The 24,381-nt window shown below is 70.2% G+C and overlaps 6 protein-coding genes across 9 annotated transcripts; 3 read left to right on the top strand and 3 right to left on the bottom strand.

Moving 5' to 3' along the window:
• Positions 1-147: 147 nt before the first annotated feature.
• Positions 148-5,236, top strand: LOC102051577 (programmed cell death protein 4). Its single transcript, XM_055724492.1, has 11 exons — positions 148-285; positions 1,287-1,569; positions 2,000-2,097; positions 2,220-2,333; positions 2,965-3,186; positions 3,617-3,714; positions 3,777-3,891; positions 4,442-4,549; positions 4,617-4,727; positions 4,812-4,951; positions 5,028-5,236. The coding sequence occupies exons 1-11, from the start codon at positions 229-231 to the stop codon at positions 5,077-5,079; spliced, it is 1,398 nt and encodes a 465-aa protein (XP_055580467.1). The 5' UTR covers positions 148-228; the 3' UTR covers positions 5,080-5,236.
• Positions 5,237-5,397: 161 nt separating this feature from the next.
• On the top strand, positions 5,398-8,328 carry MOGS (mannosyl-oligosaccharide glucosidase). The gene is made up of 4 exons (XM_055724483.1): positions 5,398-5,764; positions 5,891-6,111; positions 6,201-6,394; positions 6,478-8,328. Exons 1-4 carry the CDS (start codon positions 5,731-5,733, stop codon positions 8,186-8,188), a joined length of 2,160 nt encoding a protein of 719 aa, XP_055580458.1. The 5' UTR covers positions 5,398-5,730; the 3' UTR covers positions 8,189-8,328.
• A 173-nt stretch (positions 8,329-8,501) lies between these two features.
• On the bottom strand, positions 8,502-10,964 carry WBP1 (WW domain binding protein 1). The gene is made up of 4 exons (XM_055724503.1): positions 10,735-10,964; positions 10,529-10,631; positions 10,277-10,438; positions 8,502-9,827 (listed from the first exon to the last, which is right to left on the bottom strand). Exons 1-4 carry the CDS (start codon positions 10,801-10,803, stop codon positions 9,169-9,171), a joined length of 993 nt encoding a protein of 330 aa, XP_055580478.1. The 5' UTR covers positions 10,804-10,964; the 3' UTR covers positions 8,502-9,168.
• Positions 10,965-11,545: 581 nt separating this feature from the next.
• On the bottom strand, positions 11,546-13,731 carry INO80B (INO80 complex subunit B). Its single transcript, XM_055700924.1, has 5 exons — positions 13,427-13,731; positions 13,124-13,310; positions 12,870-12,988; positions 12,415-12,596; positions 11,546-12,204 (listed from the first exon to the last, which is right to left on the bottom strand). The coding sequence occupies exons 1-5, from the start codon at positions 13,470-13,472 to the stop codon at positions 11,740-11,742; spliced, it is 999 nt and encodes a 332-aa protein (XP_055556899.1). The 5' UTR covers positions 13,473-13,731; the 3' UTR covers positions 11,546-11,739.
• Positions 13,732-13,853: 122 nt separating this feature from the next.
• RTKN (rhotekin) lies at positions 13,854-23,303 on the top strand. Of its 4 annotated transcripts, XM_055700591.1 has the most exons (13): positions 15,679-15,944; positions 17,769-17,968; positions 18,064-18,125; positions 18,250-18,303; positions 18,384-18,501; positions 19,215-19,439; positions 19,512-19,606; positions 19,906-20,012; positions 20,715-20,846; positions 20,913-21,078; positions 21,358-21,462; positions 21,713-21,821; positions 22,425-23,303. In XM_055700591.1, exons 1-13 carry the CDS (start codon positions 15,774-15,776, stop codon positions 22,429-22,431), a joined length of 1,551 nt encoding a protein of 516 aa, XP_055556566.1. In that variant the 5' UTR covers positions 15,679-15,773; the 3' UTR covers positions 22,432-23,303. The 4 variants fall into 4 exon arrangements, with proteins under 4 accessions (XP_055556569.1, XP_055556567.1, XP_055556566.1 ...); XM_055700594.1 differs by lacking the exons at positions 15,679-15,944; positions 22,425-23,303 and adding an exon at positions 13,854-14,170 and having other exon boundaries at positions 21,713-21,825; XM_055700592.1 differs by lacking the exons at positions 15,679-15,944; positions 21,713-21,821 and adding an exon at positions 13,855-14,170.
• Positions 16,340-17,759, bottom strand: LOC129735221 (nascent polypeptide-associated complex subunit alpha, muscle-specific form-like). Its single transcript, XM_055700596.1, has one exon. The coding sequence runs from the start codon at positions 17,746-17,748 to the stop codon at positions 16,678-16,680; it is 1,071 nt and encodes a 356-aa protein (XP_055556571.1). The 5' UTR covers positions 17,749-17,759; the 3' UTR covers positions 16,340-16,677.
• Positions 23,304-24,381: the final 1,078 nt, after the last annotated feature.

Below are 24,381 nucleotides of genomic sequence, written 5' to 3' on the forward strand. Positions count from 1 at the left end.
CAGTAAGCAGCGTGTTCTAACCGGTGCCGCTTGCCGGTGGGGTGGGGTCTGCACCGCAACCCAAGCCCCTGGCCTGGTGGCCCGGGGGGCGGGGGGTTTACCGGAGCCCACGGTGTGACTACGGCTCCCATGATGCCGCCGCTCCCGGTCATTTCCGCCGCGGGGCGGGGTCGGGCCGAGCCGAGCACCCCCTTCCCGGTCCCGGTGCGGCCCCGGTGCCGCCCCGCCATGGCCGTCCCCGTTACCGAGCTGGGCGCCGCCGACCGTGGCCTCCCCTTCGCCACGGCAAGTAACGGCAGCGGCACCGAGCCGTCCCCGCTATCACCGGCTGAGCCCCTGTTGGGACAGGGGCTACGTGTGCGGGATAGGGGGTCCCTGCGGGGTTGGAGGTCCCAGGGGAGAGCAGGGGGTGCATGGTAGGAGAGCCCGGGGGAGGCTGCGGGGTGTACAGGTGGGGTCTCGGGGTCCCATGGGGGTCTCAGGAGAGGCAGGGAGTCTGTGGGCATCCTAGGAGAGGCTAGGGGGTGCACGGTGGGGGTGCCAGAGGAGGCTGAGGGGTGCACGGTGGGGGTCCCATGGGGAGGCTGGGGGTCCGTGGGGGTCCTAGGAGAGGCTGGGCATTGTATGACAGGGGTCCCAGGGGAGGCTGCAGGTCCATGGGCTTCCTAGGAGAGGCTGGAGGCTGCATGGCGGGGGTCCCTTGGAGGTCCCAGGGGAGGCTGGGGTCCATTGGAATCCTAGCAGAGGCTAGGGGGTGCACGGTGGAGGTGCCAGAAGAGGCTGAATGGTGCATGGTGGGGGTCCCGGGGGAGGCTGGGGGTCTATGGAGGTCCCAGGTGAGGCCAAGACTCCCTGGGGGTGTTAGGAAAAGGCTGACGGATGCATGGTGGGGGCCCCATGGGGGTGCTGGGGGTCCATGGGGGTCCTAGAAGAGGCTAGGGGGTGCACAGTGGGGGTCCCAGGGGAGGCTGAGGGGTGCACGGTGGGGTTCCTGGGGGGAGACTCGGGGTATATAGGGGTCATAGGAGAGTCCAAGAGTCCATGGGGGTCCAAGGAAAGGCTGACAGATGCATGGTGGGGGTCCCATGGAGGTCCCAGGAGGAGGCTGGGGGTCTGTGGGGGTCCTAGAAGAGGCTGGCGGCTGCACGGTGGGGGTCCCAGGGGAGGCCTGGGGGTGTATGGCAGCGGTCCCAGGAGAGGCCGGGGGGTGCACAGTAGGGGTCTCTTGGGGTGTCCCGGTGTGCCATGGTGTCCCAGTGCACGGTGACAGTGCCCACGGTGTGCAGGGCCCCTGCCTGGCAGCTGCGGAGGAGGAGGAGGAGGAGGACAGGGATGAGGAGCTGCTGGGGGCTGGGGGTCCTCGCACCTGGACCCCCCAGGAGAAGCTGCTGCACGAGGCTCGGCTGAAGGCCAAGGCCAAGCGGCGGCTGCGGCGCACCTCATCCCGGGACTCAGCCCGTGAGTCGCTCTCCGAGGGCACCGAGCCCGGCACCGAGCCTGGCAGCCCCAAGGGCCGGGCACATGACCGCAGGTCCCGCATGGGCAAGGGCCGCGGGCTGCCCAAGAAAGGTGAGGGGCGGCAGCGCCCACCCCTCCTGTGACCCCCATGGGGCTGGGACCCCTCCTGCATCCCCCCTGTGGGGCTGGGACCCTGTGTGGCTCCGTCACCCCCTGTTGAGCTGGGACCCTGCATGGCCCCTCCTGTACCCCCCCTGGGGCTGGGACCCCTCCTGCATCCCCCCATGTGGCTGGGACCCTTCCTTCATCCCCCATGGGGCTGGGACTCTGCACGACCCCTCCTGTACCTGCCATGGGGCTGGGACCCCCCATAGCTCTATCAACCCTCTACCCTCTCCTGCATCCCCCATGGGGCTGGGACCCCTTTGTGTCCCCTGTGGAGCTGGGCTCCCTGCCAGCGCCCCAGTCCCCACCTGGGGGGGCACCACTGGGGGCCCTGCCACCACCAAGCCCCCACTCACCCCATGCGTGCCCGGTGCAGGCGGTGCTGGGGGCAAGGGCGTGTGGGGTGCCCCTGGCCTGGTCTATGGCTACCAGGAGCCTGATGCCCGTGACCCCAACTACGATGAAGTGGCTCAGGTATGGCACTGCCACCCTCCCTCTAGCCCCCTGCCACCCCCTGCCCTCATGGGCAGCCCTGCCGCGGTCGGCTGGCCGTGGGCAGCAGTGCAGGCAGGGGTGGCATCATGCTGTCCCCGCAGGGGGACACAGTTTATGCTACTGTAGTGCCCGAGCTGGAGGAAGGGGAGCTGGAGAAGAATGTGCAGCCCATGGTGCTGGAGTACTTCGAGCACGGGGACACCAGTGAGGTCATGGTGCGTCGGGGCTGGGGGCTTGCGGGACAGGGGCCCCAAGTGACAAGGACCCTGAGGGATGGGGCAGGCCAGAGTGGGGAAGGGTTGTGTGGGGAGGGGATGGGGGTCTGTGGCTGATAGGGACCCTTCAGGGAGGGGCAGGGTCCCCTGGGGAGAGGCGTCCCTTGGTCATGGTGACCTCTGGAGGGGCCAGGCTGGCGGGGTCGGGGGAGAAAGGGGGTCCTTCAGGGTTGGGGAGGGTCCCTGGGAGTGAGGGTGCCCTGGTGACATGGACCTTCAGTGCTGGGGAGGGATCCCCCGAGGAGGGGATGGGGGTGCCCTGGTCCCTCAGTTATGGGGCAGGCTGGGATGGGGAGGGGTCCCTTAGTGGTGGGGACCTTTGGAGGGGCCCCAGGCTGATCTGGGGAGGGAGAAAGGGGGTCCCTCGGGGCTGGGCATTGTCCCTGGGGGAGGGGACAGGGGTGCCCTGGTGCCACTGACACTCGCTGCTGGGGAGGGGTCCCAGAGGAGGGGCTGGGCACCGCGTGGTGGCAGGGACCTTTGGGGGAGCAATGCGAGGCAGGGGAGAAGGGGGTCCTTCGGGGGGCATGGAGGGGCTTGGGCGGCCGGCGGGGTAACATGTGGGGCACAGGAGCTGCTGCGGGGGCTGAACCTGGGCGGCCGGCGGCACGCAGTGCCCGCGCTGGCTGTGGCGCTGGCGCTGGAGGGCAAGGCCAGCCACCGTGAGCTGACCTCCCGCCTGCTCTCTGACCTGGTGGGCCGCGCTGTGGCCCCCGAGGACATCGCCTGGGCCTTCGACAAAATGCTGCGCGACCTGCCCGACCTCATCCTCGACACCCCCGAGGCCCCCCAGGTTGGGGGAGCAGTGGCACGCTGGGTCAGGGGCACGGCTGGGTCAGGGGGCATGGCTGGGGGGGTGCTGCTCTGGGGGACATGGCCGTGCTGGGGGATGCTCCGGGGGTCCTGGCTGTGCTGTGGGCCGTGGCCATGCTGTGGGATGCTCTGGGGGAACATGGCCGTGCCAGGGGGCCATGGCTGTACTGGGGGATGTTCCGGAGTGATGTGGCTGTGCTGGGGGGGGCCACGGCCGGGCAAGGGGTTGCTCTGGGGACACACAGCTATGCCGGAGGGGTCATGACCATGTTGGGTGGTGCTCTGGGGGGCTGTGGCCATGCTGGGCAATGCTCTGGGGACACACAGCCACGATGGGGGTGCCATGGCCATGCCGGGGGACACCTGGTGGCTGTGGGGGGTGGGCAGCAGTGCTGATGCTTTGTCTCCAGATGCTGGGGCAGTTCATTGCCCGGGCGGTGGCCGACCACGCACTGCCCTTGGACTTCCTGGAGCGCTACAAGGGGCGCGTGAACTGTGAGCATGCCAGGTAAGCACTGCCCCGGCCCCTGCTGCCCCCACCGTGCGCCCCCTCACCCGCCTGTCCCGCAGGGCCGCCCTTGACCGTGCCGCCGTCCTGCTCCGCATCAAGCGTGAAGTCAACCGGCTGGACAACGTCTGGGGTGTGGGGGGCGGCCAGCGCCCCGTCAAGCACCTGGTCAAGGAGGTCAGCACCTGCCCCCTGCACCCCCTGCCCACCCCATGGGCACCTACTCCCTGGCTGCAGCCCCCGGGGTGTGTCCTGGCTGTCATGTCCCCCTGGGCATGTCCCCCACAAGACATGTGCCCACCCGGTGCAGTGGTGACGCCTGGCTGTCCCTGCGCCCTCCTCGCATCAGGAGTGCCCTCAGCCATACCCTGGCTGCATCCCCATGCTTTCCCCTGTGCCACCCTTGGGTCCCTGATGTGCTGCCTCCCTGCCATCTCCATGTCCCCCTACGTCCCCATCATACTGTCCCCCTGCCATTCCCATGTCCCCCTCTCACCCCCATCCCAGTGCCCCTCCGCCATCCTTGTGTCCCCCCACTGTCCCCATGCGCCCACCGTACTGTCTGCTGTCCCCATGTCCCCCCACTGTCCCTGTGGCCCCACAATCTCCGTGTCCCCCCATCCCATCCTCCCACCATCCTCATGTCCCCCCCACTGTTCTCGTGCCCCCCTGCCATCCCTGCACACCCCCCACCATCCCGGTGCCCCGCAACTGCCTCTGTCCCCAGATGAACCTGCTGCTGCGGGAGTACCTGCTCTCCGGGGAGGTGTCAGAGGCCGAGCACTGCCTGCGGGAGCTGGAGGTCCCCCACTTCCACCACGAGCTGGTGTACGAGGTGAGGGCTGGGGGTCCCAATGGTGCGGGGGGGCCCCCACAGCCCCGCTGATGCCTGCCACCCACAGGCAGTGGTGATGGTGCTGGAGGGCTCTGGCGAGGGGCCCGTGGCCATGATGGTGACGCTGCTGAAGGTGCTGTGGGAGACGGGGCTGGTGACACTGGACCAGATGAACCGGGTGAGCGTGGGGTGCATGGCAGGGGGCTGTGGGCAGCCCACCCCTGGGGCTGACACTGTGCCCTGTGTCCCCCTGGTCCCCCAGGGCTTCCAGCGGGTGTACAAGGAGCTGGGGGACATCAGCCTGGATGTGCCACTGGCCCACGGGCTCCTGGAGCGGCTGGTGGAGCTCTGCTTCGACCACGGCATCATCACCAGGGCGCTGCGGGATGCCTGCCCCACCAGGTACTGGGGGGGGGGTGCCGGGGGGGTCCCCCCCCTTCGTCTTCCTCCTCCTCCTCATCCTCATCTTCCTCTGCAGGGGCCGCAAGCGCTTTGTGAGCGAGGGCGACGGGGGACAGGTGAAGCAGTGACCGAGCGCTGGTGGCCATTGGCCCCCGCAGCGGGCTGGGGGGGAGAGGGGTGGGGCCAGGGGCAGGGGCAGCCCCCCCCTCTCCCCCAGCCTTGTACTCGGGACCCCCACCCGCCTGTGGGGCCGAGCAAGAGACACAATAAAGCAGCTTTCGAGGACGTGCCGAGTCCAGCCTGTGTGGGGGTGGAGGTGGTGTCCTCGTCCCCTCGGGGCCGGCTGTGGGAGGAGCGGACTGATCCCGCCGCTTTCCCGCCGGGCCACGAGGGGGCGCTGCGCGGCGGCCGCCCCTCCGCACGGCGCCGCTCTCCCTGCGTCGCGCCGTGATGACGCAAGCGGCGCGGCCGGGCCATGGCGGGCGAGCGGCGGCGGCGCGGCGGGGAAGGAGCTCGGGAACGGGCCCGGGACCGCGGGACCCGTCGGGAACAACAGCGGGGACCGGGCCGGGGCCGGACGGCGCTGGTGATAGCGGCGGCGGCGGCGGCCGTGGCGCTGGGCGTGGCGGCGGTGGCGACCGAATGGAACCGGTGGAGAGCGGCCGCCCGCCTCGTTACCCCCCACCCTGCGCCCCCCCGCGCTCCCACCCGATTCTACCGGGCCTCTCGCCTCGCCCCACCGCTTCTGGGGGACTTACCGGCCTCACGTCTACTTCGGGATGAAGACACGTAGCCCACGAGCTCTCGTTACCGGTGAGAGACAGCGGCGGGAGCGGGGCAGGCCGAGCCCCGGGGCAGGGCTTGCCCTGCCCCGGGGCTCGGCCTGCCCCTGCTCCCGCCCGGAGAACCGAGACTGAACCGCCCCCCCGGTGCCCTCAGGGCTGATGTGGCTTCAGCAAGGCGAGGGGGGAGGCAGCTTACGCCACACCTGCGAGCAGAGTGACGGTCTGTCGCGATATGGCTGGTTGATGCACGACGGGGTGAATTTCGGGGTGCAGGAGATTCGAGACAAAGGCTTGTTCTTAAAAACCGAATTCGTTAAACGACTGGGAGGGGAGCACGGAGGGGATTGGAGTTGGCGCATCACTGCACGGATGGAGGTGAGGATGGGGCTGCGTCTGCCGGGAGAACAGCCGGAGCGCCGGGCAGCCCCCTTCTTTGTGTTTCCCCCCTTCCTCTTCCTCCGCAGGGTGTGGGCAGCCCAGTCCCGCTCCTCTCCCTCTTCTTCTACGTCGCCACAGACGGGCAGGGGACACTGAAGCCACACCTGGAGAACAGGACACGGCTGGCTGTTGTGACAGGGACAGCGGAGGAGCTGGGGAGCTTCACCCTCACCTTCCTCCGTCCCACTACTGAGAGCAGGGAGGACCCCAAATACGCCAGGTGGGTGCTTTGCCGTGGCAGCCCCCCTCCTTGCTGCTGTCCCCTGTCCTGTCCCCTGATGCCATCTCTCTGCTTCTTCACAGCTACAACTACCTGGAGGCAGCAAGCCCAGGGCTGCACCGCCTGACTGAGGTAGTGCGGAGTAGCCTTAGCAACCGCTTCGTCTTCACCCCACCGGGGGGGCCCCGCCGCCGCTTCTTCGCCGTCGACACCTTTCAGGGGCTGCCAGGGGAACACCCACGTGAGGGACAGCTGCTGCTGCACCAGGTGACGCTGGAGCCGCCGGGCATCGTGGAGGTGACCTTCGAGTCAGGCAGCGTGGTGGGCCGGCCCGGCCGGCTGGCAGGGGGCGCGCTGTCGGCGGCACTCTCGCAGCATGTGGCTGCCTTCGAGCAGCGCTTTGAGGAGACCTTCGGGCTGGGCCGTAAGGGCTTCCCCCTACCGCAGCAGCGCTTTGCCCAGGCTGCTCTCAGCGATCTCCTGGGAGGGATGGGCTACTTCCACGGGCGCTCGCTGGTGCAGTCCCCCCTGCAGGAGCGACCCATTGCCGCCCCTGAGGCCGTTCTCTTCACTGCCGTCCCCTCCCGCTCTTTCTTCCCCCGCGGCTTCCTCTGGGATGAGGGCTTCCACCAGCTGCTGCTGGCACGCTGGGACCCAGTGCTGAGCCGGGAGGTGATTGCTCACTGGCTGGACCTGATGAACGCCGAGGGATGGATACCCCGGGAGCAGATTCTGGGGGAGGAGGCACGAGCCAAGGTGCCCCCCGAGTTCCTCCTGCAGCACAGCGAGACGGCCAACCCCCCGACATTACTGCTGGCGCTGCAGCGGCTGCTGCCCGACGCCCCTCTGCCCTACCTGCGCCGCCTCTTCCCCCGCCTGCAGGCCTGGTACAACTGGTACAACCAGACGCAGGCTGGGCCCCTGCCCCTCACCTTCCGCTGGCGTGGCCGTGACACCCAGCCCGAGCGCTTCCTCAACCCCAAGACACTGGCCTCGGGGCTGGATGACTATCCCCGTGCCTCCCACCCCTCGCCTGAGGAGCGGCATCTGGACCTGCGCTGCTGGATGGCGCTGGCCTCCCGTGTGCTGGCGGAGGTGGCCGAGCGGCTGGGGGAGCCGGCCGGGTCCTACCGGGTAATGGAGCAGGCACTGAGTGACAACGGGCTGCTGGAGCAGCTGCACTGGGCCCGAGAACTGGGCGCCTTTGCTGATTATGGCAACCACAGCACAGCTGTGGGGCTGCGCTGGCAATCCCCAGCCCCCCCGGCTCCAGGTCAACCCCCCGCAGCCCCACAGCTGGTGCGGGAGGTGCGGGAGGCCCCGCGGCTCCGCTTCGTGGGAGCCCTGGGCTATGTTAGCCTCTTCCCACTGCTGCTGCAGCTGCTGCGCCCTGACTCACCACGGCTGCCCGCTGTGCTGGCTGCCATGCGTAGTGAGCAGCAGCTCTGGACGCCCTTTGGGCTGCGCTCACTGGCCCGTGACAGCCCGCTCTACATGCAGCGCAACACCCAGCACGACCCCCCATACTGGCGCGGCTCCATTTGGGTCAACGTCAACTACCTGGCACTGCAGGCACTGCACAGCTATGCCAACACTGAGGGGCCGCAGCGGGAGCAGGCAGCAGAGCTGTACCGTGAGCTGCGCCACAACCTGGTGGCCAACCTGTACCGGCAGCACGCTGAGAGCGGCTTCCTCTGGGAGCACTACAGTGACAGCACTGGGCGCGGGCAGGGCTGCCACCCTTTTGCTGGCTGGTCCGCACTGGTTGTGCTGGCAATGGCTGAAGACTACTAGGCCCATCAGCAGCTGCCACAGCTGGCCGAGGTGCAGACAGCTGCTGGCCCTGCCTGTTTTTTCTCAGGTGCGGGTGGAGGCATGTGGAGGGCCACTGTGCCAGACCCCACTGCCTCACCTCCAATAAACCTCCGCCACCATGGCCTGTCACTGCCTGTGTTGAGGGGGTGGGGTGTGTGTCACAGTTCTGTCCTGCCCCAGCCACCCGCTTCATCCCCTCGCAGTGTCAGGGGTCTCCCTGCCCTCCCTGTGAAGCTGGGGAGGCCCGGCTCGGCCCCAGTGCCCCCCCTGTGCCCCCTAGCAGGCGCAGGGCTGCCATACTTCCACATCTCTTTAATGGTGAGAGAACGCTACGTGAACTGCCCATCCCGCAGCAGAGATGGGGCCCCCCCACGGGCAGCGACACCAGCAGCACAGGGTGGGGGGGATGGGCTGGGGCAGGCACGGGACCCTGGCGGCTGCGGCCCCTGGAAGCAAGTTCGGAGGGGAGGGGGCTCCGGCAGGACCACAGCGAGAGCAGGGCTGCCCCAGGGCCCAGCCACACCACATGAGGTACTGGACACAACGGGGCGTGGGGGGGTGTCAGTCAGGGTGAGGGGCCTCGGGGGCTCTGCAGCCAGAGTCCAGGCCCCGGGGACGCTGCCCTGAGCCCCCTGACAGTGGGCATGTGGAGTAGGGGGCCATGCCCGGGCCACAAGGCAGCACTGGGAGCACAAGGGAGGGGCAGCCCCGGCTGAACCACTGCTGATCCTGCTCTGCCCCGCAGCAGGTGCCCTCTGAGCGGGGGGGTCGCACCCACTGCACCCCCCTGGCCACTCCAAGGCAGGGCTGGAGGCAGAACAGGCAGGGATGGCGGGTGGGGCCCGAGGCACGGCCACCTGCCCCCACCCCAGGGATGGGCAGGGGGAGCAGGCAGCAGGACGGGGCCAGGCAAGCTAGCAGGCAGCGGGGAGGGCAGGGCTTGGCCAGTGGGCACAGGCTCAGACAGGCAGGGCAGGCGAGCTGGGCCCCTCACCGCTCCCCTGGCTCGGCAGCCCGCACCGGGGCGAGGGTGTGGGGCTGGCCTTGCCCAGGAGGTGGGTGCCCTCACCCTCACCCTCCTCCTCCTCCTGGCAGCGCCCCACCTCGATGCCCGAGTCCCCTGTCAGGCGCCGGTGCCGGAAATGCTCGCCGCTGCTGCCACCTTCCTCCCGAGCTGTGCCGCCCTCCTCCTCCTCACCCTCCTCGATGTCGGAGCAGGGGTGACAGTCAGCCTCAAAGAAGTCCATGGTGGAGGAGAAGAGGGTGTGCTTGTGCGGGGCCCTGCGGGCTGGCGCTTCCTCAGCGGGCTGCTCCCAGCTGGCGCCGGTGCCAGTGCTGCTGGTGCCGCCCTCCTCGCTGGGCGTGCTGGCCTGGCTGCGCTCTGTCTCGTCCGTCACCTGCACCGAGAGCGAGGTGCTGCTGGGAGATGTGGCGCAGCTCGACTCGCAGGAGCAGCTGGTGTAGTTCTCTGAGCTGGGAGAGAGGGTGAGGCTGCTGGAGCCCAGGCGGCTGCGGGGCCCGCTCAGCTGGGCCAGGATGGCGCTGTACGGCGGCGGCGGTGTGCTGGGGCGGTGGGCCACCTCCTCGTAGGCAGGCAGCTTGAAGGAAGCCAGCATCCCTGCGGGGAGAGGGGGAGTACAGGTCAGAGCCCCCCAGGAGCCAGACTGCCACCGGGCCCGTCCCCAGAGGTGGAGGATCTGGAGTGCCCAGCCCAGCACAGGGCCCCGAGGCAGAGCAAGGGGGCTGCGGAGCTGCGAGGATGCAGGGGTCGGGGGGGACAGACAGATGCAGGGCGTTGGGTGGGATGCAAGGATACATAGGGGGCTGGCGAGGGACAGACAGACAGACACATGGGACTGGGAGGGGATGAACAGATGGATACATGGGGCTTGTGGGGGACAGACGGATCGGTGGATGGACACACAGGGCTGGTGGGGGACGGATGGATAAACGCACAGGGCTGGGGAACACACAGATGGACAGACACAGTGCTGGGGGTATGGATGGTTGGACAGGAGGTTGTCAGGGGACAGACGGATGGACGCAGGGGCTGGGCCCCTCACTCACTGAGGTCCATCATGGAGGCGGGGTAGTTGCAGGCACCGTGGTAGGCGATGAGGTTGATCTCCCGCTGCCGCTGCTGCTGCTGCAGGCGCAGCTTGGCCCGGCGGTGCCGGTAGGCACAGCAGCAGCTGAAGAGGATGAGGATGGTCCAGAGGAGCCAGAACCCTGCGGGGAGCAGAGCGGGGTCACCCTCCCCTCGAGCCCTTGGTCTGAGCCCAGGGCGCCCCCGGGGCCGCGGCCCCCGCCCGCACTCACACCACAGCTCGTAGTAGTAGGTGCAGCAGCCGGTCTCCCCGCAGCAGTGCCCCGTCTCGCACACGTAGGGCTGGTTGTTCACCCCCGGGCAGTACTCCCGGGCCTGCGGGCACAGCCACACCGTCACACCGGCCCCGGGAAGGGGGGCCCGTCCCAGCCTGCCGCCGCGCCCCAGCCCGCCGCCGCGCCCCAGTGCCCGCCCGTACCTGCTGGTGCTGCCGGCCCAGCAGCGCGGCCCAGGCCCCCTCGGCGCCGCCGCTCCCGGGCCGCTCCATGGCGCCGCCTACAGCCCGCCGCGGCCCCGCGCCGGCTCCGCCCGCTCGGCCGCCCCGGCCCCGGCCCTGGCCCCCGCCTCCCGCAGCAGCAGCCGCTGCCCCACCGCCGCCGCCGCCGCCGCCGCCCCCATCCCGGCCGCCCGGCCCGCCGCCGCCGCCCGGGCCGCAGCCTCCGCCGCCGCCATCACGCCCGGGCCGAGGATCCCGCCCCCCCGACGCCCAATCCGACGCCGCCTCGCCGCCGCCGGCCAATCGCCGCCTCCGCCGCCGCCCTGCCTCCGCCAATCGGGCGCCGTCTGCCCGCGCCTCACGCCCAACAACAGAGACAAAGGGACCGAGCCCCGCCCAGCCCCGATTGGCGGCCGCCGCCGCCAACCGGAGACGGAGCCCCGCCCCGCCCGCCGTGACTGACGGGGGCGCTGACCAACGGCGACCTCGCCCAGCGCCCCACGGCCGGGGGCAGCCCCTTCTGGCCCCCGGGGCGGAACTTGAGCCAAGCGCGGCCAACGGGCGGCACAGACACCGGCAGGGCGCGCGATTGGCGGAACGACCAACCAACCGGTGCTGTCGCTCGCTGCCGGACAGGGCCCCAGCCAATGGACGCTTCCCGGTACCCCGCCCCCGGGATCGGCGGGCCGTACCATAACGCACCCGAGGGGGTCCCCGGGCCGTACCATAACGCACCCGAGGGGGGTACCCGGGCCGTACCATAACGCACCCCGTGGACACGGACACACACGGCTCCGACACCAACCACCTTTAATAAACCCTGCAGCACCGGGTGGCGGTGCCACCAAGGGACCCGCCCCGGGACCAGCCCCACCTGGGATACCCCTGCCTCCCAGGACCCCCACAGTCACCTCCGGGGCCACCTCACAGCCCCGGCCCCCTCTGTCCATGGCGGGGGGGCTGCTGCCCCCCCCTTGCCCCCGGCCCCTAGGCCACTGCCTCCTGCAGCTGAAGATTCCTCCTGTAGCAGGCCAGGCTGCAGAGCGGCAGGCCAGTGCGGGAGCAGGCATAGCGCTTGTGGTTGGAGCAGCCAGCAACGCCGCAGAGGACAGGTGTGGGCACAGTGGGGGCCGGGGTGGGCAGCAGTGGCAGGGCCATGCCTGCCGGGAAGGAGACGGTGATGCGGTCGGTGGCATTGCAGTAGTGAACGACGGGGCAGGAGGCCTGCTTGGCCCTGCGCTCCCGCAGCGTCTTCACCTTGGCCTTGTTGGTCTTAGTCAGGCGCTCGATGGTCTGGTTCTTGTTCTCCTCTGCCTTCTTGGCCGCCTGCAGGCGCCGCTTGCGGGCCCTCTCCTCTCGCTTCACCAGCATCTCCTCTGTCAGCTCCTTTGCCTTGTAGCCCATGGGCAGCTCCAGCAGTGGCTGGCTCTGCTGCTTGTGCAGGAGGGCTTTCTGTGGGGGGCACGGGAGGACACAGCTACAGCTTCGGCCAGGGCCCTCCCTGCCCCTCCAAGGGCTCCCAGCAAGCCCACCACCAGCTCTGGGACCCCCACAGCATCACAGCAGGCAGCAGAACTGGCTCAGCGTTGGGGCTCCCGGCCCCGGCTGTGCCCCTCAGCCCAGCCCCAGGCAGCTCCGTGGCCGCTTTCACTCCCCTCTCACCTGTCGCGCTGTCAGTAGTGACTCGTCCACCTCCTTCTTGAGCTCCCCATTATCGTCCAGCTCGCCCTTTTCAAGGGCATCAAGCCAGCGCTCCTCTTCTTCATCATCATCCTCACGGCTGGGAAAGCAATTCTCTGAGTCCAGGTCTGGCAGGGGCGACGGGTCCAGATTGCTGTCCTCATCTGGACCAGGCAGTGGCAGGGAGACAAGTCACCGTGTGTATGCATGTGTCTGTTGCCCCATCCCGGGGTCACGCTGTTGCCAGAGCCATGACAGGGTGACCCATGCAACCCCGGGGCCAGCCTGCAGGCCCCATCCCTGCCCAGCTCTGCTGCAGTGCCGTGGGCATGGATGCACCCACAGCCCCCCTCGGAAGGGCTGGAGCATCCCCACAGGCCCCGTGTCCCACTGCAGCCCTCCGAGGCCCCCCGGCAGCCAACCCCCCCAGAGCTCACCCAGCCAGGCCCGGTACTGCTCGATGGGCACCCCCTCCGTGGGCTCCTCTTCCTCATCCGCCACCATCAGCGGGGAGGGCGAGCGCGGTGCCTCGGGGACCACCGTGAAGGTCGGCACGCTGTGGGGAAAGCACGGCGGTGGGCAGGGCCGGGTGCCTCGGGCCCCCGCCGGGGCGGAATGCGGGGCCGGGCAGCCGAGCGAGGCCTGTGGGGCGGGGGGAGACACCGGCCGAGCCCCCCGCGGCCCCGCTCACCTCTTGGTGCCCAGGATCTGCCCCCCGAGCTTGATCTTGAGCTTGAGCTGGGGCTTGCGCAGCCCGGCGGTGGGCTCGGGGGGCGGCCCCGCCGCCTCGTGGTGGTGCTTCTTCTTGTGCTTCTTCTTGTGCTTCTTGTGCTTCTTCTTGTGGGAGCCGTGCCCGCCGCCCGCTTCGGCCTCTTCCCCTGCGGGGGGGCCCGCAGCCGTCAGCCCGGCCTCCCGCCACCGGGCGCAGCCCCAGCGGGCGGCCACCGGCGGGGCCGCGGCTGCGAGCGCCCCCCCCGGCCCCCGGCCCCCTCACCGTGCTCGCCGCCCTCCATCCTGCCGCGCCGCCAGGCCTTGCTCATGCGGCGCTGCCGGTGCCGGTGTCCCGCCGCCCGGGGGAAGCGATTCGGCGCGGACCCGCGTCCGCTTCCGGGCTCCCTGGCGGGGGCGGGGCGCCGTCGCCGCCATCTTTGAAGCGGGCAAGGAGAGGCCGGAGGGGACGGGTGCTGGCCGGCCGGCGCGTGCGGGACGGTGCACGGACACGCGTGGGCGCGCGCCGCGGTCCGGCGTACGGGGGCTGCTCGTGCGGGCCGCGTGCCCTGGAGCTGCGGCACTTGGCGCGTCCCCGCAGACCCCCCCACGCCCCCAGCCCCCCAGCCAGGCACAAACCCACACCCTACACCACCCCCCCCCATCCGCCCCCCCAGCCCCCCGCCCCTCCACTGACACCCCCCCGCGCCCGCAGCTGCCTGCGCTGACTCGGGCCATTGTCCGGCCCGTGCCACCCGGTGCCCGGTACCACCCCAGGCCCTGCCCCGCTGCCCCCGCTCCCCCCGGTGCCGGCGCCTCCCGGCGCGTCCCGCCCCCGCGCCAGGTGCGGCGGGGCCGGGCCCGGGTTGGCCGCAGGCGCGGGACAGGAGCCGCGCCGCCCGGTACCGCTACCGGCAGCATGTTCTGCCGCAGCCAGCGCAGCCGGGTGACGGTGGCCCGGGGCTCGGCACTAGAGATGGAGCTCCGCCGCGGCCGCTGCCGCCTCAGCCTGCTGGCCGACTCCCCGCAGGTACGGCACCGGCGGCAGCAGCCGGGCCCGCGGGCGGGGCGAGGGGGCACCGGCACCCGTCGCCCCCGCCCCCGGCACCCGTCGCCCTCGCCCGGCCCGTCCCACCGGCAGCACCGGTCGCCACCGGCCCAGCCGGGATTTCTCGCCGCGCCGGCCGGCCCCCGCCCTCGCCGCCGGCACCGGGCAGCTGCGGGGCGCCGCGGGTCCTGCGCCTTCTGGGGAGGCGGCCGGGTCCCCGCTACCGGGGGCGAGCCAGAGCCGGGGCACCTCGCGGGCTGCCCCGGGGAGGGGACTGTACTGGCGGGGGCGAGCGGGACGGTCCAGCGGGACCCTCGCCCCCGCCGGGCACGTGGCACGCGGCGCCGGCTGGGCACGAGGCACGAGGGGGGTCCCCGGTGCACCCCGCGGGGGGCCCGGTTCAGCCGGTACCGGCTGCACGGGGTAAAGGAGGGGTGGGGGCTGTCCCGGCGCATACTGGAGCGGGGTTCCCGGTTCATCCAGTACTGGCTGCACGTGGCGGGGGCGTCCCGGTGCGCACGGAGCCGGGGGGGGGACGGGCGGGGGGCGGCCCCTGTGAGCGGGGCTGGGGGGGCGGGCCGGGGGCGGGCGGCCACCGCCTTCCTGCGCGCGCCGCGGCGGAGCAACAGAGCGGGAGCGGCGGCAGGTACCGGGGGGGCGGCTCGCGCTGCTGCGCCCACCGGGGCCAGTAGGGGGCGGGGGACGGCGGGGTCCCGGTGTCCGCGCTCCGCTGCGTCCTCTGTGTGTGCGTGCGTGCGTGCGTGTCCCCTCCTCCGGTCCCGGGGCCCCGTCCCCTCCCCGCGTCCCGACCCCTCCCGGTCTCCTACAGCCAGGGGCCTCGGCGCCAACGGGGCCCGGGCTCGGCAGCCCCTGTCCCGGGACCGCCGCGCCCCCTCTCCCGGCCCTGTGTCCCTTCCGTCGCCGCACGCCGCCCTGTCCCGGCACCCAGACCCCTGCCCCCCTGTCGCGTCCCCGCACCCCGTCCCTTGTCCCTCTGCGTCCCCGCACCCCTTTTCCTGTCCCCTGCACCCCGTCCCGTCTGCTGCACTCCAACGCCGGCACCCCCCGGCCCCTCCCTGCAGCCTGTCCCCAGCGTCCCCTCCCAGCACCCAGCCCCCCGTCCCCCACACCCCATCTTGTCCCCTGCACCCCGTCTCCTGTCCTTGTCCCCTGCGCTCCCTCCCCTGCACCCCATTTCCTGCACCCTTTCTCCCGTCCCCCTTCCCCTGCACCCCTTATACCCCCCTTTACCCCTTCCCCTGCACCCTTTATCCCCCCTGCACCTCAAGCCCTGCACCCTGTCCCGTGCATCCCCTGTCCCCTCCCTGCCCCCCCCGTTCCCCGCCCCAGCCGCCCCCGCTGCCCTTTCCCGCACAGTGTCCGGTTGTTCAGCGGGAGGGGGCGGCCGTTACCCGGTCAGGAGCCGGGGGTGGGGGGGGCGGGCGGGCAGCAGTACCGGGGGGGGCCGATGAAAGGGCCCTTTTCTCTCCACAGCTGTAGTGTTGGGGGGGGGGGGGGGCTCAGAAAGCCCCGACTCCTGACGGCGCTGGATGCAGTGGGGTCCGCGGGTGGGGATTTGGGGTGGATGCGGGAAACCCCCTCCACCCCCCCCAGCCCCCCCAGAATAACCGGGGGGGTCCCGGTGGTCCCGATGGAGGTAGCGGGGAGGGGGCAACGCCTTCAGATGCAGGAGAAACTGCGGATCCTGGAAGATCTCAACATGCTTTATATCCGTCAGATCGCCATTAGCCTCCAGGTAGGAATTTGGGGGACCCCACCCCGGGAAACCCCAGGATCACCCGGACCCCGCGGGGCGGGGGGGATCCCGGGGTCCGGGTGATCCTGGGGGTCCTGGGAAGGTGGAGAGTGTTCCCCACCGATCCTCTCCGTGGGGGGAACGTATCCCCTGTAGCAGCAGGGGGATCCCCGGGAGGATACAGGGGGTGGTCCTGGAGGTGGGGGGGGCGAGTTCCCGGTTGCTGCCGGCCCCCCCCACCCCCCCGCCCGCTGCTCGGGGTTATTTATAGCAGGCGGTGACGTCACTGCGGCTCCATGGGCAGGGGGCCCGGGGGGTGCAGGCAGCGCGGGGCAGGGGGGTGCAGGCAGCAACCGGTACCAGAATGGAGCAGCAGCCAATACCAGCAGTGAGTTGGGGGGCTGCAGGGTCGGGGGGCTGGTTGGCGTGCCACCCTACATACACACTGGAGGTGCCTGGGGTGTGTGGCATGTCTGGGGGGCGCATGGGGCATGTGGTTCCTCCATAGGGTGTCCGTGGGGCATGTTGATCCCCTGTGGGGTACATGATGTATCTGTGGGGCATGTGGCACATCCGTGGGGTGCAGGGTAAATCTGTGGGGTGTGTGGCATATCCATGGGGTACGTGATGTATCTGTGGGATGTGTGGCTCCACTGTAGGGTATGTGGTGCATCTGTGGGGTGCATGGTGCATCTGTGGGGTGTGTTGTTCCCCCGTGGGGTACACAGTGTATTCATGGGGTACGTGGCTCCGCCGTGGGGTACGTGATCTGTCTGTGGGGTGCATGGCAAATCTGTGGGGCACGTTGTTTCCTTGTGGGTTGCACGATCTTTCTGTGGGTGCATGATTGCTCATGGGGCATGTGATATATCTGTGGGGCATGTCGTTCCTCTGTGGGGCACATGGTGTATCTGTGGGGTGTGTGGCTCCCCAGGGCATACATGGTGTCTTGATGGGGTGCTGGGCTCCCCTGTGGGCTGGGCTGGGGTGGGGACTGTTGGGGGGTAGGGGAGCTGCAGCCCCCTGGGGGGGCTGGGGACTGTTGGGGATGGGGTCCCTGGCACGTGGCTGGGGAGGGGCAGGGAGGAGGACCATGCACAGCTGGTGGCAGCGTGGCCCTGGGGGTTTGTTTGGGGGGCTGCGACAAAGGCTGGTTTGGGGCGGGTGACAGAGGTGGCCATGGGGACTGGCCCTGCTGATGGGAGTGGAGCCGTGTGGGGGCTGCTGCATCCCCCCACCACACTTGGGCCTGGGCTTGGTGCCCTGAGCTGTGCGGAGCCAGGGCTGTGTGGCTGGGACACCCCCTGCCAGTGCGCACAACTGGGACCCCCCCAGGGGTGTGTGACTGGACACCCCCCCACCCCCCCACCCCCACTGTATGCGGAGCTGGGACTCCTCCGTGTGGCTGGGAGCCCCCCAGGGTGTGTGGCTGGGACACCCCCTGCTCCAGTGTGCATGACCGTGACCCCCCCCTGCCCCGGGGGTGCACAGCTGGGATGCCCGTGCATGTGCAGCTGGTACCCCTCCCCCAGGGTGCATGGCTGGTACCCCCCCAGGGGCGCACAGCTGGGACCCTCATGCATGTGCAGCCGGGCGCCCCCCCGGGTGCACGGCCAGGACCCCGGGGGCGCACAGCTGGGATGCCCGTGCATGTGCACGGCTGGTGCCCCCCGGGGGTGCACGGCGGGGACCTCCATGCATATGCAGCCGGGGCCCCCCCGGGGTGCAGGCCTGCCCCCCCGCCCCCAGGCTGCGTGGATCGGGGGGTGGGGGGTGGGGGGTGCCGGAGGGGTGCCCGCCCCATGCGCCGTGCCGTGCCCGCAGGACACGGAGATCCAGCGGAAGATGGAGCGGGAGCTGCGGCTGCGGGAGGGCGCCTGTAAGCTGCTGGCAGCCTGCAGCCGGCGGGAGCAGGCGCTGGAGGCGGCCAAGAGCCTCCTGCTCTGCAACAGCCGCGTCCTGGCCTACATGGCCGAGCTGCAGCGCAGGAAGGAGGCGCAGGTGCTACGGGGGACGGCCAGGCGGTGAGCACCCCCGGGCCGGGCGGGGGGGGGGGGGGGGCGGCTGGGGCGGCTGTCACAGCTCTCTCCCCCCCCCCCCCGCCGCGCTCCCCCCGCAGCCCCTCGGATGCCGGCCCCGCGGACGAGCGTCTGCCCTGCCGCGGCACCGTCTGCGTCTCAGGTATGGGGGGTCCCGCTGGGCAGCCCCCGCCCCCCTCTTTTGTGCAGAGGTGGGGGACTGGGGGGAGGGTGAGGGGCGCTGCGGGGTGTCCAGACCCCCTCATCGCCTGCTGTGCCTCCCCCAGACCTGCGCATCCCTCTGATGTGGAAGGACACGGAGTACTTCAGGAACAAGGGCGGTAAGTAGAGGGGTGCAGGGGAGCGGCCCCCCCACCCTCACGCTGCCCTGACCCCCCCTCGCTGCTGCCCCCCCCCACAGAGCTGCACCGCTGCGCCGTGTTCTGCCTGCTGCAGCTGGGGGCTGAGATCCATGACACCCCCATGGTGCTGGTGGACCGGACCCTCACTGACATCTGCTTTGAGAGCGCCGTCCTCTTGTGAGTGGGTGCCCCTCCCAGGGACCCTGCCGCCTCCCCAGGGACCCTGCCCTCATGTGACCCCCCCAGGACAGACCCCTGCCAGCCCCCGGGGACCCCTGCCCTCCCATGACCCCAGCAGGGACATTGCTGTCATGTGACACACTCCCACCCAGGATGGACCCCTGCCCTCTTCTGATGCCCCCTCGGGACAGACCCCTGCCCTCCCCTGGCAAGCCACCCAGGACCCCTGCCCTCCCATGACCCCCCCCAGAGACCTTGCCCTCATGTGACCCCCCTCAGGATGGACCTCTGCCCTCCACTGCCATCCCCTTAGGACTCTGACCTCTCATGACCCCCCAGGGACCCTGTCCTCCCCTGCTCCCACAGGGACCCTGCCCTCGTGTGACCCCCCAGCACAGACCCCTGCTCTTCAATGATCCCCCCCAGGACAGACCCCTGCCACCCCCAAGAGACCCTGCCTTTCCATGACTCGTGCCCCCCCCCCCCAGGACAGACCTGTGCTCCCCTCAGTGAGACTGTCCTCCCATGACCCCCTAGAACAGACCCCTGCCCCCACCAGGGACCATCCCCTCCCCTGCTTCCCTCCCTCCCCCCCCCGGGGATCCCCCAGGCTGTGGCTGTGGGGTGGCATGGAGGGTCCCAGAGTGAGTGGTGGGTCGGGGGGTGTGTGTCCCCTCCACGACCGCCCCACTCATCCAGTGTCCCCCCAGCTCGGAGGCCGGGCCTGACTTTGAGCTGAAGGTGGAGCTGTACAGCGCGGGGCTGGCAGGGGGGGGGGCGCAGGGCAGCACCCCCAGGAAGCTGGCCACCCGCCTCAGCACCTCCCTGGGACGCTCCGCTGGCAAACGGGTGCGTGCTGCCATGGACGGGGGTCCCAGCAGCCCCCCAGGGAACGGTGGCACCAGCCCCCTCCTGCTGCCGGCCCCCAATGTGCCGTGAGTACCCGTCCCCTTGCGGCCCCCGCTGTGTCCCCTCCGGCCCCCTGGCCTCACCCGCCATGTCCCCAGGGGCCCCAAGTTCCACCTGCTGGCACATGCTGTCCTCTCCCTGGCCGAGGTGCAGGACGGGTTCCGCACCCACGACCTCGCCATCGCCAGCAACGGTGAGTACATGGCACGGCACGGCATGGCACGGTGCGGGCGGTGGGGCTGGGGTCCTGGCTGGTTTGGGAGGGGAAGGAGTCTGGGGCCTTGTGGGGTGGAGGGCAGGTGGGGCTGGGGTCCTGGCTGCTCTGGGGGAAGGTGTGCTGGGGGTCCCGGCGGTGTGGGGAGGGGTCGGGGGGGGGGGGTTGGTGTGGCGAGCGGTGAGGTGGCCCTGGTGAGGCTGCTGGGGAGATGGTTCTGGGGTCCCAGCTGGGGAGGGGTCCATGGCCGGGCGCCCCAGGCAAGTGTGCCCCTCCAGAGGAGAGCTCCTTCTGGCTGCCCCTGTACGGCAGCATGTGCTGCCGCCTGGCCGCACAGCCCCGCTGCATGGCCGCCCCCGTCACCAGCGGCTTCCTCCGGCTGCAGGTGAGCGTGGGGCCGGTGGGCAGGGGGCACAGACTGGGATGGGGTGGGGTGGGACAGGATGGAGTGGGATGGGGACACAGACTGGGATATGGGTGGGATGGGATGGTGACACAGACTGGGATATGGGTGGGATGGGATGGGGACACAGACTGGGATAGGAGTGGGATGGGACGGGATGGTATGGAGTGGGATGGGGACGCAGACTGATGGGATGGCATGGGGACACAGACTGGGGTGGGGTGGGATGGGGACACAGGCAGGGGTGGCATGGGATGGAGATGGGATGGAGTGGGCTGGGGACATGGACAGGGATGGGCTGGGGATGTGATGGCATGGCGACATAGACTGGGATGAGATGGGATGATACTGGGGACACAGGGATGGGAATGTGATTGAGATGGGGTGGGGACAGACAGGCATGGGATGAGACAAGAATGGGATGGGGCAGACAGTGACAAAGATGGGGACGGGTGGTGGCACAAGCCCACTGGGTCTCAGCAGTCCCTGCTGCGGGCTCTGGCTTGTGGTGGGGATGGAGACCCTTCTGCCAGGGGGAGGGGCCACCTCCAACCGCCCACAGTGGGCAGGGGATGGGGTGCAGTGGGGGTGGGGATCCCAGCAGGGCTGGGGCTGACCTGGGGTCCAGGGCAGCATGGTGCCCACTGGTGCCAGCTGCACTGATGATGCTGGCTCCATGGGCAGCAACCGGGGTCCGAGGCACAGAGCGGGACCCGCCTGTACTGCGTCCTGCACGGCACCGACCTCCTCTGCTACCACAGCCCCGGCGAGGCTGATGCCGGGCTGGAGCCGGCCCTCACCATCGCTGTCAACAAGGTACAGCTGAGGTGGGGGGGTGGCAGGGCTGTGGGGTGTGGGGACTAAGGGCCGCTGCCACTGCAGGAGACCCGAATCCGTGCAACAGAGCGGGAGGGGCGCGGGCAGCCCCACGGCATGGCTGTCACCAACCGCTACAGTGGCGAGGAGGTGACCCACACGCTGCTGGCTGAGAGCCGAGCCGAGGCGCAGCGATGGATGGAGGCCTTCTGGCAGCACTTCTATGACATGAGTGAGCATGGGTGGGGGTGGCATGGCAGGGCCCCCATCCTGGTGGGACCCCCATCCCAGTGGGACCCCCATCCCGATAAGACCCAATCCCAGTGTGACCCCCGTCCTGGGAGGACCCCCATCCTGGCAGAATGAGGACCTCATTCTGGTGGGACCCCCAGCCCAGCAGGATCGGCATCCCAGTGGGGTCCCCCCCATCCCAGCGGGACCCCCAATGCCAGTGGGATCCCTGCCCTGGCAGTGCTGACACCCCCCCCCCCCCCCTGCCCCATGCCCCCAGGCCAGTGGAAGCAATGCTGTGACGAGCTGATGAAGATCGAGGTACCACAGCCGCGCCGGCCACCCGCCATGCTGCCCCGGCAGGGCTCGCTCTACCACGAGATGGGTGAGTGCCAGGACGGGGGGCTGGGGGGGCTCTGCCTCTGTCTCCGTCCTCTCTGCTGTCTGCTAACCTGCCGCCGGGCGGCCCCCTTCTCACCGCCCTGGTGTCTCCCTAATGCTGCTGTTCTCTCCACTGCCTCTGTCCCCCATCTCTCTGTGTCCCCCCTCCTGCTTTCCTCTTTATCCCATCTCTGTCCTCCCGCCATCTCTCTGTCCCCTCCGTCTCTCCATGCCCCTGTCTCCGGCGGCTCCAGCCCTGCCTGGCCCGGCCGTGCCCCCCTCCACTTGCGAAGGGCTCCTGCTGCAGGATAACGCCGTCTCGGCGGAGATCCGGGCTCTGCTCTCCTCCTATTACAGCGACAGGTGATGGGCAGGGGGCCGGCGGGCTGAGTCCACCGTGCCATGGCCCGGGCACGGCACAGCTGCCCTGGCTCCGGTGTGCCCCGTGGCTGCAGGGTGTGCAACCTGGCCATGGGGCACACCCTGGCCATGGGGCACATCCCCGTCACCACAGCCACAGGGCATGTCCTGGCCATGGGGCACGTCCTGGCCACCTTGGCCTTGAGGCACCCCCCAGCCATGGTGCACATCCCAGCCACCATGGTCACAGGGCACATCCTGGCCATGGGGCATGTCCCAGCCACCAAGGCCATAGGGCACGCTTTGGCCATGGGGTACATCCCAGCCACCACAGCCATAGGGCACGTGCTGGCCAAGGGGCATGTCCCCGCCGTGGGGCACGGTCACTTCCCAGCTTCCCCAGCCATGGAGCATGTCCCAGCTGCTCTGGCTCTGGCACACATCCCAGCTCCCCTCAGCCACGGGACACATCCCAGCACATCCCATCCATGGGACACATCTCTGCTGCGGGGCCCCCTGTCTCAGCCATTGGTGGGTCCCATCCCCGTGGGGCAGGAGCATGGCGAGGGTCCCAGGGGTGCGGCTGACCCCCATTCTCCCCTGCAGCTATTGATCCAGCCGACGACATTGAGGCAGTGACGGACATCCTGACACGGCGAGCGGGGGGCCGAGCGCCAGGGACCCCCCCGTGGCTCTCCCTTTTCGAGGGGCCCCCCTCCCACGCCCCCCTCTGCAGCCGGGCAGGCAGCCCCAGCCCCCCGGCCTGCCGCCCCTGGGGCCGCCCCCGCACCCTCTCCCTTGATGCCAAGCTCAGCACCCTGAAGGGGCGGGGGTCCCGACGGGTGGGCCCCCCGTCGTGCCCCTCGCCCCCCGGCTCTGGGTCCTCCAGTAGCGGCAGCAGCAGCCCAGCTGCAGAGCACACCCCCCCTGTGCCCCCCAGTCCCCTTCAGTCCCGGGTCTGAGCCTGGGGACCTGCAGGACCCTGGGGGCATGGGGGCCCCCGGCCTTCGGCGCCCAGCGTGGCTGGGGAGGGGTGACACTGGGGGAGGGGTCTTACCTGGGCAGGGGGCAGGGGCTCCCAGCTTCTTTTCTTGGGGAGAAACTGGAATTTCTGCCGCAGGGGGGCCAACCCACCATTGCAGGGTGGGCTCAGGGCTGAACCCCCAACAAACTGGGGGGGGGGGGGGCATGTTACCCCTGTCCCGGGTGGGTGCTGGGGGCTGACTCCACCCCCTCTATGGCAAGGTGGGTGCTCAGGGCAAACCCCCCACGTACAGTGGATGTGTCTAACCCCAGGGGGGCACAGGGGCTCCCTCAGCTCTGCTTTCCCTCACCTCTAACCCTGGGGGCTGCCTGCCCCAGCCCCCCACTCCACACCTCCTGGGGGGGGCAGCGCCCCCCAGTAGGGACCAGCCCTGGCTTTCCTGGGCTGGGAACCCAAAGCTGCCACCTCCTTAATATGCATTAAAATTTATTTAACAGCCACTGTGCCTGATTGGGGGGAGGGGGGGGGGGGGAATAGCGTGGGGGTCCCTCTGCCCAGCCTGGCCTCCCTGGGGTGGGGGTCCATGTCCCCCCACCCCCGTGCAGTGTGCTGGGGGTGCTAGCTTCCCCTCCCACCTCCAAAACTGCTTATTGGGGTGCAAAGGAGTCAGGGGGGCTGCAGCCAGAGCCCTGGGGGGAAGGGGGGGGGGAATGTGCTGTGCTGGGGAGGGGTTATGGGAAGGGTTTGTGATGTGCAGGGAGGGTCCAGGGCTGAGGGGGTCAGGACTGCTGGCCATGGTGCCATACAGATACCCCCACCCCCCCAAGGGGGTGCTGAGCCCCACCCTGGCTACACGGTGTGGGGGGAGAGGTCCTCATCCTCGGCGGGGGGGCTGGTGCCCCCGGGCAACTGCGGGTGGGGGGCGTCACGGGCCAGCAGCAGGGCGAAGCCTGGGCAGAGAGAGGGTTGGGGGCTGAGGCTGAGGGGGGGGGGGGGTCCATGGGGAGTCCAGGGATGGGGGTTTTGGGGTGGGTCTCAGGGGAGATACGGGGGGGGGGTGGGGGTAACAATGGGGGGAAGCTGGAGGCAGGGGGGGTGGTAGAGGGATGAAGGAGTCTGGGGGCAACAGGGGTGGGGGGGGGGTATGGGGAGGGTTACCTGGCTTGGCTTTGTGCAGCGGCTCTGGCAGGAGAATGCTGTCTCTCGGCTCATCCCCCTGCAAGACAAGGGGGGCCCTGAATGGTGCCCACCACCCCAGCCGTGCCCATCCCCCCACCCAGAGACCCCCTCAGCCCCCCTGCTCTGTCCTGCCCCCCAGCCACGTCTCCCCTCCAGCCCCACCTGCCCAGCCCAATCTTACACCCCAGCACCAACTCCCTTGCCCCTGCACTGTACCTGGCCCAACCATGGCCCCCGCCCCAAAACCATCCTCCCCCAAGCCCCACGCCACCCCCAGCCAGTGCCATACCTCCCGCGGGGGGGGTGTCCCGCTCCCAGGGGGCTGGCCAGCCCCCCGGCTCGTGGCCCCCGACGCTGTTGAGCCCCGAGTTGCCTCCAGCCAGCTGCTGCCCCCCAGGC

This window comes from Falco cherrug, chromosome 1, assembly GCF_023634085.1.
Source record: "Falco cherrug isolate bFalChe1 chromosome 1, bFalChe1.pri, whole genome shotgun sequence".
Taxonomy (NCBI): Eukaryota; Metazoa; Chordata; class Aves; order Falconiformes; family Falconidae; genus Falco; species Falco cherrug.